This window comes from Podarcis erhardii (genome assembly GCF_964252035.2).
Source record: "Podarcis erhardii genome assembly, chromosome: 3".
NCBI lineage: Eukaryota > Metazoa > Chordata > Lepidosauria > Squamata > Lacertidae > Podarcis > Podarcis erhardii.
In genome coordinates, this window is record NC_138507.1 from 122913034 (window position 1) to 122934266 (window position 21233).

The 21233-nt window shown below is 46.6% G+C and overlaps 1 protein-coding gene across 1 annotated transcript in view; it reads right to left on the reverse strand.

Annotated features, from left to right (window-relative positions):
* The window catches only part of OTOF (otoferlin), a 203173-nt gene that overhangs the window by 157332 nt on the left and 24608 nt on the right, over positions 1 to 21233 (reverse strand). The window contains exon 2 of the mRNA XM_081854518.1: positions 20001 to 20059. Within this exon, the coding sequence (XP_081710644.1) occupies positions 20001 to 20059 (59 nt within the window). The remainder of the gene's footprint in view (positions 1 to 20000; positions 20060 to 21233) is intronic.

The window sequence follows — 21233 nt, forward strand, 5'->3', positions numbered from 1 at the left end:
ACTGCTCAGGGTAGGGCACTGCAATAATCTGGGGGGAACTGAGCCCACAATAAACAATAAACTTCGTGGTCCGTTCCCCCACCTTTTTTTCAGAAAAAAAGCACTGCCTGGAAGTTATCAGAACATAGACAACAGAAGTTGGGGTGTCTCTGCCCAAATGGGGTACAGCTGGGCCACCAGGTGGAAAAGAAGATAGAGGAAGAGACATGAATATTGCTCATATTTGATGCTTTTTGGTTTATAACATTAGCAGTTCAGGGCAGCCTGACATCAACCGGGAAAAAGCTTTAAATAGCTGGAGTCGCTGAATTCCTTGGGTGCCACCGCCAGCCAACCGAGGCCAATTTTATTTTAAAAACCACGACGTTCAAAGAGGAGTAGAAATAGCAGATTGGAAAGAAATCAACCTTCTCTGAACCCAAATTAAAAGCAGCAACAGACTTTTTCTCTACAGCATTATTTTTAAGCTTGTCTTGGCACTGTTGCAAAGCGGTGTGGCTCTTTGAGTGCGAAGCGAACAGCTTGGGTACTGTAGCACAGATCAGAACACTGGCAGCAAAAGCTTGCAAATATTAGAGGCACACATTGCCGGCTGCTTAGCAGGGCTGGGTGACAATTCCTGATGAGAAAATGTTCTCGGGATAAAGTGGTTTTTGTGTGTAATCTGCACAAGAAAACAAGCGTCAAGATTGCTCACTGAAAGCATCACCGGGAAAAACAGCCTGTATAAAGTATACAGATATGAAGAGTAGTTGCTTTGGAGCAACTACTCGATTCTGAACTTAAAAATGGAAAGCGTAATGTTGGTAGTCAACAAAAGAGGTTTAAAGACTGTCTCAAGGCAAATCTAAAAAAAAAAAAAAAATGTAGTATAAACACCAACAGTTGGGAAACACTGGCCTGTGAGTGCTCCAACTGGAGAACAGTCTTTACCAAAGGTGTCATGGACTTTGAAGACACGCAAACTCAGGACACAGGGGAGAAATTGTTGGGATACTGCCAGGGAGACAAAGTCCATCATGGCCCCCAAGCCGCCTCCGGACGTCCATCGATCTCTGGTAGACAACACAGTATCATTCAATTAGCGACACGAGCTCCAGAAATAGCTTGCCACATTCCAGAGCTCATGCACGCTCTATCAGCAGAATTCACACAGCAAAAGATGCACGCAGGAGAGCATATTTACAAGTTTATTCAGCGTTGGTCAGAACAAAGAAAAAACATGACTGCCTGCTTCAGTGTCTCAGACACAGAGAGAGAACGAAAGCATAGACACAACAGAAACATCCTGTGAACAGGAAATACGCAGGCTGTGACACAAACATTCTGCTCCCTTTTAAGGTGGAACGGAAATATCCTAACAGAAATGTTCTAAGAGGAAGGCAGGATTGGCAAATCCACGCCGTGATCAGCTCCAGCCTAGAAACCAATGTCCCCACTGTGGAAGGACGTGTGGGTCCAGAACTGGCCTCCGCAGCCACTTACGGACTCACTGTTAAGACTGTGTTCATGGAAGATGATCTTACTTGGCTACGAGGGACCACCAAAGAAGAACAAGAAGGTATCTGAAGAAGTGTGCATGCACACGAACGCTTATACCCAGACAACCTTAGTTGGTCTCTAAGGTGAATCCCAAGATGGAATTAAGATTGCCGGAAGAAATATCAACAACCTCAGATATGCAGATGACACAACCTTGATGGCAAAACTGAGGAGGAATTAAAAAACCTTTTAATGAGGGTGAAAGAGGAGAGCGCAAAATATGGTCTGAAGCTCAACAACAAAAAAACTAAGAGCATGACCACTGGTCCCATCACCTCCTGGCAAATAGAAGGGGAAGAAATGGAGGCAGTGAGAGATTTTACTTTCTTGGGCTCTTTGATCACTGCAGATGGTGACAGCAGCTGCAAAATTAAAAGATGCCAGCTTCTTGGGAGAAAAGCAATGACAAACCTAGACAGCATCTTAAAAAGCAGAGACATCACCTTGCCAACAAGTGGACTATATGGTCCATATAGTCAAAGCTATGGTTTTCTCAGTAGTGATGTATGGAAGTGAGAGCTGGACCATAAAGAAGGCTGATCGCCGAAGAATGGATGCTTTGGAATTCTGGTGCTGGAGGAGACTCATGAGAGTCCCAGGGACTGCAAGAAGATCAAACCTCTCCATTCTGAATGAAATCAGCCCTGAGTGCTCACTGGAAGGACAGATCCTGAAGCTGAGGCTCCAATACTTTGGCCACCTCATGAGAAGAGAAGACTCCCTGCAAAAGACCCTGATGTTGGGAAAGATGGAGGGCACAAGGAGAAGGGGACGACAGAGGACGAGATGGTGGGACAGTGTTCTCGAAGCTACCAGCATGAGTTTGACCAAACTGTGGGAGGCAGTGAAAGACAGGAGGGCCTGGCGTGCTCTGGTCCAGGGGGTCACGAAGAGTCGGACATGACTAGACGACTAAACAATGTGTGCTTAAAAAAAAATGCATCTCTGGGTTATTCGTGGGGCCTGCCTGATGTTTTTACATGAGTAGAATGTGTGCTTTTATTTAAAATGCATCTCTGAGTTATTTGTGGGGCACAGGAATTTGTTCCTTTTTCCCCTTCAAAATATAGTCCGGCCCCCCCACAAGGTTTGAGGGACAGTGGACCGGCCCCCTGCTGAAAATGTTTGCTGACCCCTGCTTTAGTCCAACGCTCTAACCATTACACCACACTGCCTTAGCATATTAGAGAAAAATATGGGTGTAATTTCATTCTTGTTCCAGAGCCCTCATTAGTTCTGATTAACACCCTCTCATTCCGGCATCTTGTGCCCTCCTGAACTTTGTAAGATCCCGGCCGTCAAAACCTCCCATCTAACAAACTTGACCTTACAGCATTTCATTGAATGTTGCCTGTTATCTCACAGAGGCTGTTAAGGGGAAGCATGAAATGTGAGTTTTGCTCTCCTTTGAGCTTCGCTCGTGCTAGTTAACCTCTCTCTGTGTTGCAGCTAATTAGCTGCTTTTGCTCAATGTTTGCAAAACAGGGGTGAGTAAAAGAAAATTTTGCCTACTCACACTTCTCCATCTCAGTCTTTCTCGTAAGGAGTGAGGGAGGGGGGAAAACAAAAACCACGGCTTTGATAAAAACATAGCATAAGAACTTTTTTTAAAAAAAAAATGATATTTATTGAAGTTTCTATTAAAACACAAAAATACACAGACATACACAAACAAAATACAAGTATAATTTCAATCCTTTTTTCTCTTAAACCTTATTTCCACGACCTCCTCACACCTCCCCCTTCTGTATTATAATTTCATTACTATCCACTCAACAAGTTCTTATCTTATTTCTCAACCTTAACTTAATAGTTTTGTTAAGTCATACTATTTATTTTCCTTTTCTTCTTTCTTTCATTCCTCAATTTGTTTTTAAAGCCTTATATCTATTTAATTTAACAAAAACCCAATTCTAACTTGATCTTAAACCTTTTTCCTAAAGTCGGCCCAAATTTTCCTTCCACGATTTTTCCACATTCCATAAAAATTACAAAAAAGAAATAAACATATAAACAAAATCTAAACAGATTATATCACCCTTCGGATTCCCAAATCTCACCCTCCCTTTCCCGGTTTTGATCCCCAAACCAGTGTCCATAAATGCGTCCATTTCTCAGCCTGGATCCCAAACACCTGAGGCTTTTAAACCTCTTTCAGTTTCTCTCTGCCGGTCTTTTTGACAGTCCTTTGTTTTTAACACCGACTCTCGGAGAAGCTCTATCCCAATAATGTCCATTTTTCTTCCCAGCAAGCCTCTATATTTAAAAATGGAGCTCAAATTTTGTTTCTTAAATCTTTTAAATCTATATGTCCCAAAAGCTCCAATTTCCATCTCAATCAAATTTGTGCTACCAGGCCTCTGGTCCAGCTTTGTCTTCTGCAACATTGTGGCTTCATCTTTAATTTCCAGCAAGTCCTCATATGTCTCTTGGGATTTTTCAAACTTCGTTTCCCCAGCTGCAGCAGTTTCTGTTTCAACTTCAAGGGCTATTAGTTCAGAGTCGAAAACTTGTATCAAGTCTCTTCCTGTTCCCACAAGATTATTTACTGTATCATTCAGTACTGTTGCCCTTGTTGTTAAGATGTTGCTCTGCTCCTGGAACTTTCCCAGGAGATAAAAAGTCCTGTTCAGCTCAGTGAGTATTTTTCCACTGACAGCCATTTCTTGCAATATTCCAAAACTCCCCTCTAGGGGGATTCTATTTACTTAGTGTCCTTAAAATTTCAATCCAATAGACCAAAATGTAACTTGTTTTCCTTTGCTCCCGACAATTTAAATCCAAATCTAGGAAAATCTAGCCAGCAGAATCACCAAAAACAATGTTTCCTTTTATTTCCCAACTTTGACAGCTAGTTTGACAGCTGTCAAAGTCCGTATCTTTCCAACAGGCTCTTTCACAAATCGCACCCGGGTCCCGGGGGGTTACACTTTAATTTAAACCAGTTCTTATCCTCCAGCAAAATCAATTATACTGTCCAATCGCGAAGATAGTAATTTTTCTTCCAAAAAGGCAACTTTTTCTCCCAACCTTAGTTGGCTGGTCCTTGCTTTAGCTTATCTACAAGGCGGGGGGGGGGGCGGACTTCTTTTTTACGCTTCCCCCGATCGTGCCGAATTTTAAAAAAGAGTTTCCCTTTTAAGTCCAATTTCCATATTACTCACAGGTTGTTGCTTTTAGTCCGAATATTGAAGGAAAAAGTCAGCGCTCTCCGTCCATGGCATGCGGCTTCACTCAGCAGGGGAAGCAGAGGACTCTCAGCACCGCGCCGCTCCCCGCCCCCGTTCCGCAGCCTTTAAAAAGGCTGCTTTGCGGGTCGGGGGGTGTTAATGGTGCCCGCCGAGTCACCACGTCCACAGGCATTCGCACCTGTGGTTTTTAAGGGTCCCCGCGTCGCCGGCACGGCAGAACCTGATCCCTGCAGAGCCGATTCCCTCCGGAGATTGGAGGGAATCCGCCATTAGATGTTGGCGCTAACCCGGAAGTCACTAAAAACATAGCATAAGAACTTAAGACCAGTTTCCCAGCGGCCTATCTGGGCCATCACCCTCTTCTCACAGTGGCCAACCAGCTGCCTGTGGGAAAGCAGCAAGGCGTGGTTTCAAACACAAGACCGCTCTCCTGGGGTTTCTAGCAACTAGGATTCAGAAGCATTGTGGATGCAGAGCATGTGGGAATGTTCAGGGTGGCAGGAGAGGATATATTGTTTATTAATATCCTTCCAAACTTGCGCTAGCAAGTTCCTTTACTTAGCAGAGTTTACATCCCCCTTTTTACATGCACAGCAGATAGCTGGTTGCAGGCGCGTGTGAGCCTCTCACTATTACACAATTCAGTCTGTCTCAGATTGAATTGTACGTTCCTGGTAAGTTCCCTTGAATCCCTCTTAAAAGAATAAAGACACCACAATCTTATTCAAAGTCAATAAAAGTTTACTTACATCAGTTCACAGTTGGATCCCTGAAGGCAGACTTAGTTACAAATATGTGCATGTGGATCTACCCCATATGGGGGAATAAGCCCAGGGCTTCCGCTAACTGAGAGCTAGCAGAGCAGTCCTAGCTAAAAGCTGGTCAAACGAGGAAGGAAGTCAAAAAAAGAAAGGTGTGCTGCATGACTCATCCTTTTGTTACCTGGACAGGTAAGGTCACGCCCACCTTCTATCACATGCAAAGGAAGGATGCTCCAGCCAGGAGGAAAAGGAAGTTTTGACTGGCTGGACCAAACATCCCCTTGCGTGTCCACTCTAGGAAAACAAGGAATGTTGTACTTGACTGCTCCCAGTGGATTACATCCCACAGAGCATAGCTGTCCTGGTTAGTAGCTGTTTATAACCTTCGCCTTCTCCATTAATCTGTCCCATCCTCTTTTAAAGCCATCAAGGTTGGTAGCCATCACTCCTTCATGGAGTTCCACAGTTTAATTCTCCACTGCAAGAAGAACTTTTCTGTCCTGAATCTTCCAACAGTTGGCTTCCATAGGATGTCCATGGGTATCCATTCCAGGTATAATTCTATAAATTCCTATCATGTTGTCTGCTACTCCCCTTTTCTCTGAATTGCAAAGTACCGAAAGCTGCCAATTTCCTTCATATGGGAGTTGTTTCTCCCCTTGACTTTTTCTGAACCTTTTCCTCAACATTTTCCAGCTCAACGCTATTTGAGGTGAGGCTACCCAAACTGTACACCGTATTCCAAACACAGCAGCGCTATAGATTTGTACAGCAGAATTATTGGCAGAAAAGCAAATTACCGTAGCTAGCAAAAACAGTAGCGGTGGTAATACTCTTATGGTGCTGAAGTGAAGGAAGATGTGGGGAAATTAATTCTTGTTTGTGGAAATGTTTTGAGTTTTTTTGGAAAAAACGCATGACATGAAATTTAAACAAACATAAGCTGGAGCTTAAATAGTTTGTTGCTAAGAGACTGGGATTCAGGAACCCTATTGATGTGAGGTTTTCCTGCAGTCAGTTTGCAGGCTCACGTGCCGTCCTCTTCAATGATCAAATATCTCGTGGGAATTTCGTTCATCCTCCCAGTCTCTGCTCTCGGCAGGAACCGAATCTCTCTTCTCAATGCGCTTGCTGAGCTTGCAAGTTGCTTGTTGTGAAGGAGAAAGTGGAGCAAGACTTTCGGAGCTGAGGTTGGCTTAGCTCCAGGGCTCTCCCCCTTTTGCCGCTTTCCTGTAATCGCACTCAAGGAAGAGAAGTTGGATCTGTCATTGCCTGGAGTGTGAACAGCAAGGCGGAAAAGGATCCAAGCTGCTGGGAGGATGGGGGATGTGTGTGTGTGTGTGTGTGTGTCCTCTGCAGCACAACTCAGATGAAAACAACCAGTGTGGTTTAATGGCTGAAGTGCTGGTTTATGACCCGGGAGACCTGAGTTTGACTCCCCACTTGGTCATGAAACTCACTGGGTGTGACCTGGGGGCCTACCTCACAGGGTTGTTGTGGGGTGAAATGGGGAGGAGGAGGAGGAGGAGGAGACCCATGTATGTTACCTTGAGGTTCTCGGGGGGGAAGGTGATGCATAAAGGTAACAAAATGAGTAAGTAAATAAAGCAAAAAAGTCATTCCCTTCTCAAGTACTCTTGCCAGATTGAATGTATCTTCTTCTTTTCTTTCACAATGCCTCATAGCCGAGTAAGATTGTCTTCCATAAACAGGGTTTTAATAATAATAATAATAATAATAATAATAATAATAATAATAATAATTTATTATTTATTATTTATACCCCGCCCATCTTGCTGGGCTTCCCCAGCCACTCTGGGCGGCTTCCAACAAAATATTAAAATACCGTAATGCATCAAACATTAAAAGCTTCCCTAAACAGGGCTGCCTTCAGATGTCTTCTAAAAGTCTGGTAGTTGTTTTTCTCTTTGATATCTGGTGGGAGGGTGTTCCACAGGGCAGGCCCTCTGCCTGGTTCCCTGAGCTTTGCTTCTCACAGTGAGGGAACCTCCAGAAGGCCCTTGGCGGCGGACCTCAGTGTCTGGGCAGAACGATGGGGGTGGAGATGCTCCTTCAGATATGAATCCATAAGTGACTGTGGAGGCCAATTCTGGACCCACGCATCCTTCCACAGTGGAGACATTGGTTTCTGGGTGGGAGTTGATCACGGTGAGGGTTTGCCAAATGTGCCTTCCTCTTAGCACGTTTCTCCCTTTCGTTCTGAGTTCAAGCGTCTTCAAAGCCCATGACACCTTTGGTGAAGGCTGTTTTCCAATGGGAGCGCTCGTAGGCACGTTTTTCCCAATTGTTGGCGTTTATACTACATTTTTTAAAATTTGCCTTGATACAGTCTTTAAACCTCTTTTGTTGACCACCAGAATTACACTTTCCATTTTTAAGTTTGGAATAGAGTAGTTGCTTTGGAAAACGATATCAGGCATCCACACAACATGACCATTCCAACGAAGTTGATGTTGAAGAATCATTGATTCAACACAGGTGATCTTTGCTTCTTCCAGTACACTGGCAGTAGTTCACCTGTCTTCCCAAGTCATGTATAAAAAAATTCAGAGACACCATTTATAAGTTATTATTATTACTGAATGTATAAAATTATGATGATAGCCTTAAATGTTGAAAAAAATACTGCAGCATCCCGATTTTGCAACAGAAAGCAGGAGAGACGCTATGATGGAGAGGAGACTGGAACCTCAGGGAGACCAGGGTTCAAATGCCCACTTTGCCACGAAGCTCAACAGGTGAACTTGGGAAAGTGCTTCTTGATGACAACACAAAAGTGAGAGCATGTGGTGAAAGTGCCAGACCAGCCACACCTCATGTTGTCATTCCCATAGTATGTATGTGATGCATGTATATGATTCATGGGAAAACCAGGTCTTACTGTACTTAGAACCCTAGAATTGTAGAGTTGGCAGGGACCCCCAAAGCTCATCTAGTCCGAGCCCTGGTGATACAGGAGTTGGCATTTCAAAAGCAGGGAATCTGGAGTCAACAGCTGACTGTCAGGAGTATGTGCAGGAGCCGGACCCTGTGACCAGTAGGGCTTCGCAGGACTGGGGCCTTCCTAAGTTTGTTCTGAAGACGCAAGGCGTGGCCACACAGGTGAGGCCGATTGGTAACTCACAGCACCTGGTGGCAAGAGCCATGAAGGGATATAAGGTCAGCATTTCCCTTTGGCTCTTTGCCACAGCAACACGTTTCCTGCCTTGCTGCGTTTGGCTTCTTGCTTCCTGATCCTTGGACCTCGGCTTCTTGACTCCTTGCTTCCTGACCCTCAACTTCGTGACTCCTTGCTTCTCGACCCTCGGACCCTCGACTTCGTGACTCCTTGCTTCTCGACCCTCGGACCCTTGACTTTGTGACTCCTTGCTTCTCGACCCTCGGACCCTTGACTTCATGACTCCCTGCTTCCTGACCCTCGGACCCCTGGCTTCTGGACTCTCATTCGTGCTCCCACCCTGCTATCTTGTCTCCGGTCCCCACGTCCTCAGCCGGGACTTCGACTGCCCGTAAACCGGTCCATGACACTGACACAGCCAGAAGAACTCATTCATCATAAGCTAAGGAGGAGGAGATGTCGACTTCAGAGGTGGCAGAAACTCCACTCCAGTTATCCCAAGAGACCAGGCCAGCTTTCAGAGGTAATTACATCTTTTCCAAAGCCATTTATGAGTTCTTCATGAATTATTAGGATGATGCAATGCTGTTCACAACCCACTGATTGTGAAACAGCTACATTGTTGGCTGGGAAATATCCATTCATTTCGGAAATGACAGGAATGTTGGCCAGCGATCCTTCAGCATAACACTTCTCTGATCGGATGGGGCCAGAATCTGAAGCCCTGGACAGAGATAATGGAACATGTGCAGGTTGGTGGAGTCATAGAATGAGAGAACTGTAGAGATTGAAGGGACCCCACAGGGTCATCTATTCCAACCCCCTGCAATGCAGGAATCTCAACTCAAGCATCCAAGACCCAACCTCTGCTAAGAAACCTACCATGACATCAGAACTCATGGCCATCCATGAACGGTAGAAGATTCAGGACAGATTTTTTTTAAGTCCTTCTTCACATAGCATGTAGGTAAACTATGGAACTCCCTGCCACAGGAGGCAGGGATGGAAGGCTTTGAAAAGAGGATTGGGCAAATTCATTGAGGAGGGGACCAGGCCCTGCTTCCATAGTTGGAGGTAGCAATGCTCCACAGGAGGGGAGAGGACTCCTCTGGTCAGATCCTGCGTGCATGGTCCCCAATGGGGCATCTGCTTGGACTAGCTGAGCCATTGGCCTGATCCAGTCGGCTCTCTTTATGATAAGGTACCAGTTGGGTTGGTACCTTATCATTAGTGATTTATCCACAGACAGTTCTTCCGGGTCATGTGGCTCTTATGATAAGGTACCAGTTGGGCTGGGCTGGCATATGTCTGCCAGGCGTCTCATTCTCTCTCGTGCTGCAGAATATGTGACTACTAGATCACATGCTCTGTGTGTTGATATTCCATTCTTTGGAAGTGTGGGAATGGAAGGAACTGTACGCCACTTCCGTCTTCTTTGTTCCTTGTTCTGCTGTTGTGCTTTCTCGCCATGACTGCTCTGTTCTTTATTTTGATCCTGTAAATAAATCACTAGGGACACGGGTGGCGCTGTGGGTTAAACCACAGAGCCTAGGGTTTGCTGATCAGAAGGTCAGCGGTTCAAATCCCCGCGATGGGGTGAGCTCCCGTTGCTCGGTCCCTGCTCCTGCCCACCTAGCAGTTCGAAAGCACGTCAAAGTGCACGTAGATAAATAGGTACTGCTCCGGCAGGAAGGTAAACGGCGTTTCCGTGCACTACTTAGTCCTGCTGGCCACATGACCCAGAAGCTGCACGCCGGCTCCCTCGGCCAGTAAAGCAAAATGAGCGCCGCAACCCCAGAGTCGGCCATGACTGGACCTAACGGTCAGGGGTCCCTTTACCTTTAAATAAATCACTAAACTCAGATGCTACATATACTCAGTCTCGGCTTCTGCTAAGCTCTGCTGCTTGCTTGAACATCCAGAGGGGTGAATGCTCTGCTCTGCTGTGCTATGCATTCCAGATCGGTGCCAGGAGAAGGCCATCTCCCACCCAAAAGCACCAACAATGTCTTCACCTGCCTTCTGCCATTAAGGATGGGACAGACTTTGAAGCGAGCTCCCACCTACCAGTTTACTCTTATTATTCTGGAACTGTTAACTGCTGCAAAGGCCCCCAAGTCTCTGGTGTTGTGGCTGGCACAGTAGGCTGGCATGGTGCCCTCCAGTTGGCATCTCCCGTGGAAACGACTCCAGCCTCCCAAAAGAGAGGTGCAGGCTTTACTCTCTGGAAATCAGAATTGTGTTTTGTTTTGGGTTGGGTTTGTTCAGGTCAGACTTTTCAATGTGGGTTGTCAGCCCTTGCTAGTGGAAGCCTGTTGCCAGAAACTGCAGGAGAGGAGAGAGGCTTTTGTGTTCAAATCCTGCTTAGAACTTTTCCATAATGTGGTAACAGGATGCTGGACTAGGAGGGCTGCTGGCCTGATCCAGCAGGTGATTATGTTCTTACCTCGCAATTGCCATCCTGGGCAAAAGCTAATAAATACTAAGGATTCCTTGCCAACAAAGGTACGTATAGTTAAAGCTATGGTTTTCCCTGTAGTGATGTACAGAAGTGAGAGCTGGACCATAAAGAAGGCTGATTGCCGAAGAATGGATGCTTTTGAATTCTGGTGCTGGAGGAGACTCTTGAGAGTCCCATGGACTGCAAGAAGATCAAACCTATCCGTTCTTATGGAAATCAGCCCTGAGTGCTCACTGGAAGGACAGATCCTGAAGCTGAGGCTCCAAGACTCATGAGGCTCCAAGACTCCATGGCCCCCTCATGAGAAGAGAAGACTCCCTAGAAAAGACCCTGATGTTGGGACAGATGGAGGGCACAAGGAGAAGGGGACAACAGAGGACGAGATGGTGGGACAGTGTTCTCGAAGAGACCAGCATGAGTTTGACCAAACTGTGGGAGGCAGTGGAAGACAGGAGTGCCTGGCGTGCTCTGGTCCAGGGGGTCACAAAAAGGCAGACACGACTAAATGACTAAACAACAACAACAACAACACTAAGGCTGCCCAAACAGTGAAGCCTAGCAGCTGAAAAACACAGCCCAAAGCACCTTTACTGTGAAGGACGAGAAAGACCCACCAATTCCATGCGATGAGAGCTGCAGCCACTGCCTGCCTTTTGAAAATAAACACGGTCCCTGGGGAAATTATTATTTTTTATTGCAGCCAATTAAAAACAGCCATTAGGATCTTCTTCCTGGGGAGAAGCATGCTCCATTAGCATTGTGTTAATAAAGCAGACTTCGTGTAGCTCACGTTTTTGCTGCCGCGTTCAGAGGCAAGAGTCGAAGTGTTTTGCGGCGAGGTGCAGGGCAAAGAACATTTTGGCCTGGAGAAAGCAGCGGCTTGAGTTTTCTGAAACTGAAATTTCTCCCCAAAGCAAATGAGGCTGATTTGCAGAGGACAATCTGAACATTTTCTGGTGCCTTAAGACCTGGCAAGGGGAAGCTGAAGCAGTTTCCATCAACTTGGATGCCTTTATAGGAGGATGAGACACATTCTGTTGATGGCTATTGATGTCTTCCTGCCAGGATGGCTGTGTTCTGCTTGCATAGCCAGAGGCAACAATTCTTCTGAATGCCAGTTACTGGAAACTTCAGGAAGACAGAGGGCTCCTATGCTCGGATCCTGCTTGTGGGTTTCCCATAATGAGCATCTAGTTGGCCACTTTGAGAACTGTGGGAATGTTCAGGGTGGCAGGAGAGGACATATTGTTTATTAATATATTCCCTAATTTGTGTTAGCAAGTTCCTTTACTTAGCAGAGTTACATTCCCCTTTCTACATGCCCAGCAGATAGCTGGTTGCAGGCTCGTGTAAGCCTCTCTCTATTACACAATTCAGTCTGTCTCAGATTGAATTGTATAGTTCCTGAAATGTTCCCTTGAATCCCTCATAATAGAGTAAAGACGCCACAATCTTATTCAAAGTCAATAAAAGACGTTTACTCACATCAGTTCACAGTTGGATTCCTGAAGGCAGACTTAGTTACAAATATGTACATGTGGATCTACCCCATATGTGGGGGAATAATCCCAGTGCTGCTGCTAGCTGAGAGCTAGCAGAGCAGTCCTAGCTAAAAGCTGGTCCAACGAAGAAGGGAGTCAAAAAGAGGTGTGTTGCGTGACTCGTTCTTTTGTTTCTCGGACAGGTTAGGTCATGCCCACCTTCTATCACATGCAAAAGGAAGGATGCTCCAGCCCAGGAGAAACAGGAAGTTTTAACTGGCTGGACCAAACATCCCCCTGCATGTCCACTCTAGGAAAACAAGGAATGTTGTACTTGACTGCTCCCAGTGGATTACATTCCACAAGAAAAGGATGCTGGGATTAGATGGGCCACAGGCTTAATCCAGCAAGCTCTTCTTCTATTCTGAGTTTGATGTGAGGATTGGTGCTCTTTCTTCCCAGGTTTCTGCTATCTGGTTGAACGTTTTGGGTGCCAAGGAACAAGGGGAGGCAACAGCAAATGACAGACATTCTTATTTTTGGCCACCCTGAGCCATGCCCCACAGGTCCCTCATTCTTAACAGAGTGGAGAGGGCCCTCCAAAAGTGGCCAGGTTGCAACCCATTGGATGGAGGGAAGTCTCCAGCCCGGGTCTCCTTGCCTTTGATGTGCTGGGCTGTACTAGAGTCAAAGAATCGTAGGGCTGGAAGGGAACCAGGGGTCATCTAGTCCAACCCCCTTCCCAGCAGGAATAACCCCCTGAAATCCTCCCATCACAGGCTTGACTACTTTTTGCTTTTCCAGAAGGAGGGAGAGGAGACTTAAATTGGCCTCCTGAATGAATGCGAGGCAGCTGCTTCTGTTCATCTGTTCATCCATCTGGGCTTTGGCGGCCTGCTGGTTGCTGGGCAACCCAGAATTGACTTTTGGGAGGCTCTTTTTGGCGTTTGAGCAAACCCAGAAGCCTGTCAAAACTTTGCCGGCGGCCTCTCCAAGGCATTCTAGTTTGGAAGGGGAAATCACTCTGCTTGGTAAGAACGGACCCTCCCTCTCCAAACGTGAAATTACGGTGCATATCATTTGCCATTTCACCACCGCCCAATGAGCAAGAGGAAAAGGTAAAGGGACCCCTGACCATTAGGTCCAGTCGTGGCTGACTCTGGGCTTGCGGCGCTCATCTCGCTTTACTGGCCAAGGGAGCCGGCGTACAGCTTCCGGGTCATGTGGCCAGCATGACTAAGCCGCTTCTGGTGAATCAGAGCAGCGCACGGAAACGCCGTTTACCTCCCCGCCAGAGCGGTACCTATTTATCTACTTGTACTTTGACCCAACTGCTAGGTGGGCAGGAGCAGGGACCGAGAAACGGGAGCTCACCCTGTCGCGGGGATTTGAACCGCCAACCTTCTGATCAGCAAGTCCTAGGCTCTGTGGTTTAACCCACAGCGCCACCTGCGTCCCTTAGCACCTTAGAGACCAACCAAGTCTGGACCATAAAGAAGGCTGATCGCCGAAGAATGGATGCTTTTGAATTCTGGTGCTGGAGGAGACTCTTGAGAGTCCCATGGACTGCAAGAAGACCAAACCTCTCCATTCTGAAGGAAATCAGCCCTGAGTGCTCACTAGAAGGACAGATCCTGAAGCTGAGGTTCCAAGACTTTGGCCACCTCATGAGAAGAGAAGACTCCCTGGAAAAGACCCTGATGTTGGGAAAGATGGAGCGCACAAGCTGGCGTACAGCTTCCGGGTCATGTGGCCAGCATGACTAAGCAGCTTCTGGCGAACCAGAGCAGTGCACGGAAACACCGTTTACCTTCCCGCCAGAGTGGTACCTATTTATCTACTTGCACTTTGTGCTTTCGAACTGCTAGGTGGGCAGGAGCAGGGACCAAGCAACAGGAGCTCACCCCATTGCGGGGATTCGAACCGCCGACCTTCTGATCAGCAAGTCCTAGGCTCTGTGGTTTAACCCATAGCGCCACCCGCTTCCCATCCAATGAGCAAAGGATCCCCTTAATGAAGCAGGACTCGCCAACCACATTTTGAAACAGGCTTTTATCTATTTTGTTTTGTCAATTTTGCTCCAGAGAATAAACCAGGTTTTCTGTAACTGTAATTCCATTTCAGCAAACTCCTTTCCTATTGCGTGAACTCTGTGTGGTCTCAGATCATCTTAAACACTCTGACACCGAGAGCTTGAACATCAATCTACCAAAGGCGGCTTCAGAGAAACCTGGGGAACCTTTGGAGGCTGTTTGATACGTGGCAGGAATGTGGGGGTGGGAATTCGGCTTTCTTTGAGTAACTCAACTGGGAACAGGAGGATAGGGAGCTTGGGGTGGCTAGGATGTGACCATGTCATTCTGCAAATGTTACCCTTTCTGGCCTAGCAGAAGGACCCCTTAGGCGCGGGTGCCAATTAAGATGAGCATGCAAGATAAACGAGAATGTGAAAGTGATCAAACACATCGTTACAAAAGTCCAATTAAGATTGGGGTTTGGAACAAAGGCAACTTCGATGCTACAGCTCAGCTCTGATAAATGATAAGGTCATGTGTCTTCCTTTCTGCTTTCATCTTGGTTGTAAGGGGTTCTCTGCAAGCCTCACTCAAAGAAAATGACTTGTGGGCAGTTCAAACTTCCTGGTGGGGTTTTCCCAGCAAGAACTCAGCTGAAATTTTCTTAATTCTACATTAGTCAAACTTGTAACAAAAAAAAAAATCAGGGGTTTCTTATTTTTCCAGTCTTTCAGTGCTCCCCATTTCCACATCAGTCTGTGATTATTTTTTTTAAGAAGTCCTCATCAAAATCCACCAATATTTGTGTGTGCATTTCACTTCGCAAATACTTTTTTGTGTGGAAAATATATGCCTTTTTGCAATGAGATTACCCCTAACATAATGCATTTTTGTGCATTGCTTTCACCAACACAAATATTTCCTGCTCATGTTCTCCCTAACATGCACTTTAGGGGGGACACCTGCTTTACTCAAGGAAACTGTGTTGCAGATGAAAAAAAAATTAAGGCCTTATATATATATATATAATAAATGTTCATGGATGTGCCAGGCAAACATGTACATAAATGTATGGGCCACATGTCTGAGGCAGCAAAGGAAAACAGCCCTGGAGCCATTTTGGCTCCCAAACTGACCAAATGTTTTCTCTGCAAGGTCAAAGGAAAATGGGAAAGCATCCCCATTGTCTTGTCATTCACAAAACCGGTCTTAAGGGTATATCTGTGTATGAATAGGGTGAGCCTGTGACCTGGCTCAGGAACTAAGTATTTGTCACTACAGGACTGGCCAGGCTTAACAGGGTATCCAATCAAGTGAGCATTAATAGGTAACCTGCCAGATGGGAGATAAACAATGCACTCAGATTTCTGTTGTAGACCGCCCCTTCTGTGATGTATGTATGATTTTTCTGGGGGTAGTCTTGGACTCCAGGGCAGGCACACCTTTGTTCTGGGTCCTCCTCCTTTCCTGCGTGTGAGGGGAGCACCCTGTTGCAACAGTTCAATAAAGATCAGGCTTACGAGCTGCTTTGCTTCTCAATATTCTCTGGCTGGCCTCTGTTATTTTCTCCGACCGATGGAGAACCTGTAAAGAACTCTGTAAGGGCTCTTGTGTCCCCCATAAGGGAATAAGGGCAGATTTTCATTTATTACACAGAAAATTCAGGAAAGCACAGATTTTTCAAAGGGCAGCTGTTGAATTCTGGTTTGCACATGTCGGTTTGGGGAGTGCAAATAAGGGAATGAATTTCTGCCCCCTTGTTGCCGGATCCAAACCTCAAAGTGGCATTGAGGCAAGGAGCAACCCCCTCGCCTCCTTCAACATTGACACCTCTGCATACAGCTGACTGGTTCCGAAGGTTGCAAGCGAAAAGGAGCTTTTTGCAGCAGAGGAGAATTCGGATCTGCTGCAAAGTGGCAGGAGGAGGAGGGGAGAGAGCGAGAGAGAGAAAAGAGGTGGAAGAAGGGAAAACCAGGGGGACCTGTCTCCTGCAACCTGAGTGTTTTTAAGAACTTGCCAAGCGGCTCTCTGAGGGAGGCTGTTATGTAAGGTTTGCAGCACCGGAGGTTTATGTAACAAGAGGAGGAAAATCAGCTTTGCAGACGCAAAACTCGGCAGAGAAACTTTGGGAGCAACAGCAGAGGAATTAGCCACCATCTCACAGGTGTGTCAGGGTCAGGGATGGGAGTCTGCTTTGAGTTGGCTGCTGCCAAAGGCTCATTCCAGCCAGAGTGTGGGTGGGTGGGTGTGAAGGAATTTTTTTTAAAAAAAAGAAGTTTCCTTTGGAGCATGCGCAGAGTGCCCATTACTCATCCCCTCCATGGAACCCCAACCGGCCCACACAGACGTGGCATGAAGTACAATTCCCTAGAGGGATGCGGGTGGTGCTGTGGGTTAAACCACAGAGCCTAGGACTTGCCGATCAGAAGGTCGGCAGTTCAAATCCCCGCGACAGGGTGAGCTCCCGTTGCTCAGTCCCTGCTCCTGCCAACCTAGCAGTTCGAAAGCACATCAGAGTGCAAGTAGATAAATAGATACCGCTCTGGTGGGAAGGTAAACGGCGTTTCTGTGTGCTGCTCTGCTGGCCACATGACCCGGAAGCTGTACGCTGGCTGCCTTGGCCAATAAAGCAAGATGAGCGCCGCAACCCCAGAGTCGGCCACGACTGGACCTAATGGTCAGGTGTCCCTTTACCTTTACAATTCCCTAGTTATTTGAGATGGTAAGAAGGGCCTGCAGGATCAGGCCAGCGGCCCACCTAGTCCAGCATCCTGTTCTCACAGTGGCCAACCAGATGCCCTAATGCAGCAGTTCTCAACGTGTGGGTCCCCAGATGTTGTTGGACTAAAACTCCCATCATCCCTGAGCTCTGGGGTGATGGGAGTTGTAGTCCAACAACATCTTGGGACCCACAGGTCCCAAGGCTGGCCTAATGGGAAACCCCTTCGGAAAGGCTGTCACGAATGCTTTACCTGAGATTCCTGCATTGCAGGGGGTTGGACTAGATGACCCTCAGGGTCCCTTCCTACTCTGCAAATGATTCTGCGACCTGAGCACCAGAGCCCTCTTCCCTCCTGCAGTTTCCAGCAAATGAGATTCAGACGTGTCGCTGCCTCCGACGGTGGAGCCGCAGCAAACCAGCCCTCCATGAAATTGTCCAGTCCTCATTTAAAGCCATCCAAGTTGTTGGCCATGACTGCCTCCTGTGGCAGGGAGTTCCACAGGTTAACTATGCACTGCATGGAAAAGTCCTTTCTTTTCTCTGCTCTGGATCTTCAAACATTTAGCTTCCCAAGATGCCCACGAGTGAGAGAGAGAGAGAGACAAAAGCCTTCCTCCATCCTCTTTCTCCATGCAAGGCATCATTTTAGAAACCTCTTTTTTTTGCAAACTTTTCTACCCAGCTGCTGTGGCTCTGTTGCCTCTTTAGAAACCAGCAGCTGGTTCAAATATTCAGTACATTTTCTTCTCCAGCTTTCAAAACCTGTAAAAAAGGGAGGTTTCAAAAATCTGTCTGACACATCATTTCTACATCCGAAGGATGCACACAGATATTTTCTCAGCCCACAGAACATCTGGGCAATCATCCTGCCTGAAAACTGTTGCGTTACTTCCTGATATTTCATACTTTCTCCCTTCCGCACATAAACCAAGGATGCAAGGATAGGACTGAACTTTCTGGGAAATGGGAATATCTTTGCAGGGACTCTTCTGAGCACATTACCTGTGATACACCTGCCAGGTGAAACATCATAGAATCATAGAATTGTAGGGTTCAGAACGGTCATCTGGTTCAATTCAGGTGTGTCCTTACTTCTTCCTAGATGACCCATTGGATCCCTTCCCATTCTAAGATTCTCTGAAATTTGTGCCAAGGGGAAAGGCAGGCATTGTATAACTCGACATTGTTTTTAAAACTGTACACTCTAGCCTTCCCACAACAAAGCGGATGGTGCAAGTCAAACGATCCATTCCAGAAAAGAAAAAGCACTGATATTTGCACACACTATAAAATAGAATTTTTTTAAAAATGCAGAATTGCAAAGAAGAAAACAACTCCCTAGAGATCTCTGTCCCTCTCACCTTCATCCCTACCAAGACACACCTAAGAACGTTTTTAAAGTCCCATCAAAATAAGGGTTGAGTGTTCTCCCCTGGCAAGATGATTCCAAAGTCTTGGTGCCACCATGCCAAAGACCCCGCCCTGCTCCTGTTTGCCACCAGCCTCGCTTTGGATGGTAAAAGTCAGGCAGCCATCTCACTTGACAAACAGGAGTTTGTTTCACCACCCTAGTTCCAAACGGTTTAGGGTGTTCCAAACCAGCACTTTAAACCTTGCCCAACATCCCTTCGTCCAGTGGTTCCCAAATATTTTGGAGCTGCCAGTGGCTTGGTTCCATAAACTCATGCCCGGTGCCCTGTACCCTATAAAAAGCATTATTCAGAATAGCAGTTTGCATAATCCACTAAGGAAGAGAACCACATCATAAAATCGAAAACAGTAACAATTAATTGCATGACGATGACGATGATCCTATCCAGTCAGAACTATCTGGTTTAATTAACTTCACAAAATGGATTACCGTATTTTTCACCCCATAAGACGCACTTTTTTCTTCCTAAAAAGTAAGGGCAACTGTCTGTGCTTCTTATGGAGCTAATGTGTGGTCCTTGGAGCCAAATTGCCCAGGGGCAAAAAGCAGATCATGCTTTTCTTTTTGAAAGCGGGAAGTGGGAGTTGAAACAAAGCCGCTGACTGTTTGCCGATCGGGGAGCGAGATAAGGGACGCTAGAGATAAAGGAGGCTGCCTGGGAGGCAGGAGGTAAAGACAGCAAACTTGCAAAGGGGGGGGGACAAGAAGATTAAAGCAATAAGGAGAGAAATTAGAAGAAAAGGAGGAGCAAGAAACTGCTCCAGCTAAGGAAAAGACACTAAGGCAAACAAGAGGGAAGGGAGTGTTGATCGGTGGGATCAGAAGAGAGATAAGGGACGCTAGTGGAGGCTGCCTGGGAGGGGGGAGGTAAAAGCCCATGGATCCTCAGGATTTTTGCATTGGGTCACCCCAAATTCACGTCAAGTCACATGTCTGTGGCCACAGCATGAACCACAAAAATCATACATCCACTGTTTCATTCAGAATATATTTTTTTCTTGTTTTCCTCCTCTAAAAACTAGGTGCATCTTATGGAGCGAAAAATACGGCAATTGATCCAGCGATGCCAGCTTTTCAGAAAAGTCATTCACACCTCCAGCAACCCCCTGCTGCCCCCTTGCCTCTTAGCACCCCCCTAGAGAAACCCATTGCCCACCAGGAGGCTGTACCACACATTTTGAGAACTTAAGTCTAAGGCAGGGGTGTTCCCAAACACTCCTTGCTGCAGATAAAAAAACCCCCTCCTCCTTACTTACCTCATCAAATGGAGCTTCATCCTCACAGTTCTCGATCACTCGGGTGTAGAAGGAGAGGCCTGCAAGAGCCAAGGAGAAAAACAGACATTTAGCTTTTGCAGAACAGCAGAACAGCACAGAACCCAGAAGAAACGTGTTGATGTGCTTTCGAACTGCTAGGCTTGCAGGAGCTGGGTCCGAGCAATGGGAGCTCACCCCATCACGGGGATTCGAACTGCTGACCAGCAAGTCATAGGCTCTGTCGTTTAACCCACAGTGCCACCTGCATCCCTTAGCGCCTTAGAGACCAACTAAGTCTGGACCATAAAGAAGGCAGATCACCGAAGAATGGATGCTTTGGAATTCTGGTGCTGGAGGAGACTCTTGAGAGTCCCATGGACTGCAAGAAGATCAAACCTCTCCATTCTGAAGGAAATCAGCCCTGAGTGCTCCCTGGAAGGACAGATCCTGAAGCTGAGGCTCCAAGACTTTGGCCCTCTCATGAGAAGAGAAGACTCCCTGGAAAAGACCCTGATGTTGGGGAAGATGGAGGGCGCAAGGAGAAGGGGACGACAGAGGACGAGATGGTGGGACAGTGTTCTCGAAGCTACCAGCAAGAGTTTGACCAAACTGCGGGAGGCAGTGGAAGACAGGAGTGCCTGGCATGCTCTGGTCCAGGGGGTCACAAAGAGTTGGACACAACTAAACAACTAAACAACAACAACAAGCTGAGCTGGTCTCATGCAAAACAATTTAAAAATTGTCCAGTAGCACCTTAGAGACCAGCTAATTTGTTCGGGGTATAAGCTTTCGTGTGCATGCACACTTCTTCAGATACAGTGGTACCTCGGGTCCACTGTAATTCGTTCTGGAGGTCCGTTCTTAACCTGAAACTGTTCTTAACCTGAAGCACCACTTTAGCTAATGGGGCCTCCCGCTGCCGCTGCACCGCCGCCACACGATTTCTGGTCTCATCCTAAAGCAAAGTTCTTAACCCGAGGTACTATTTCTGGGTTAGCGGAGTCTGTAACCTGAAGCGTCTGTAACCTGAGGCATCTGTAACCCGAGATACCACTGTACACTGAAACAGAATTCACCGGACCCTTATATATAGTGGGAGGGTGGGGAGGGGTTTTTCTCAGGAGGGTAGTAGGAGATGGGTGATTGACTCAATGGGCATGGTAATAATAATAATAATAATAATAATAATAATAATAATAATAATAATATCATCTTTATTGTCATTGCCCCCTC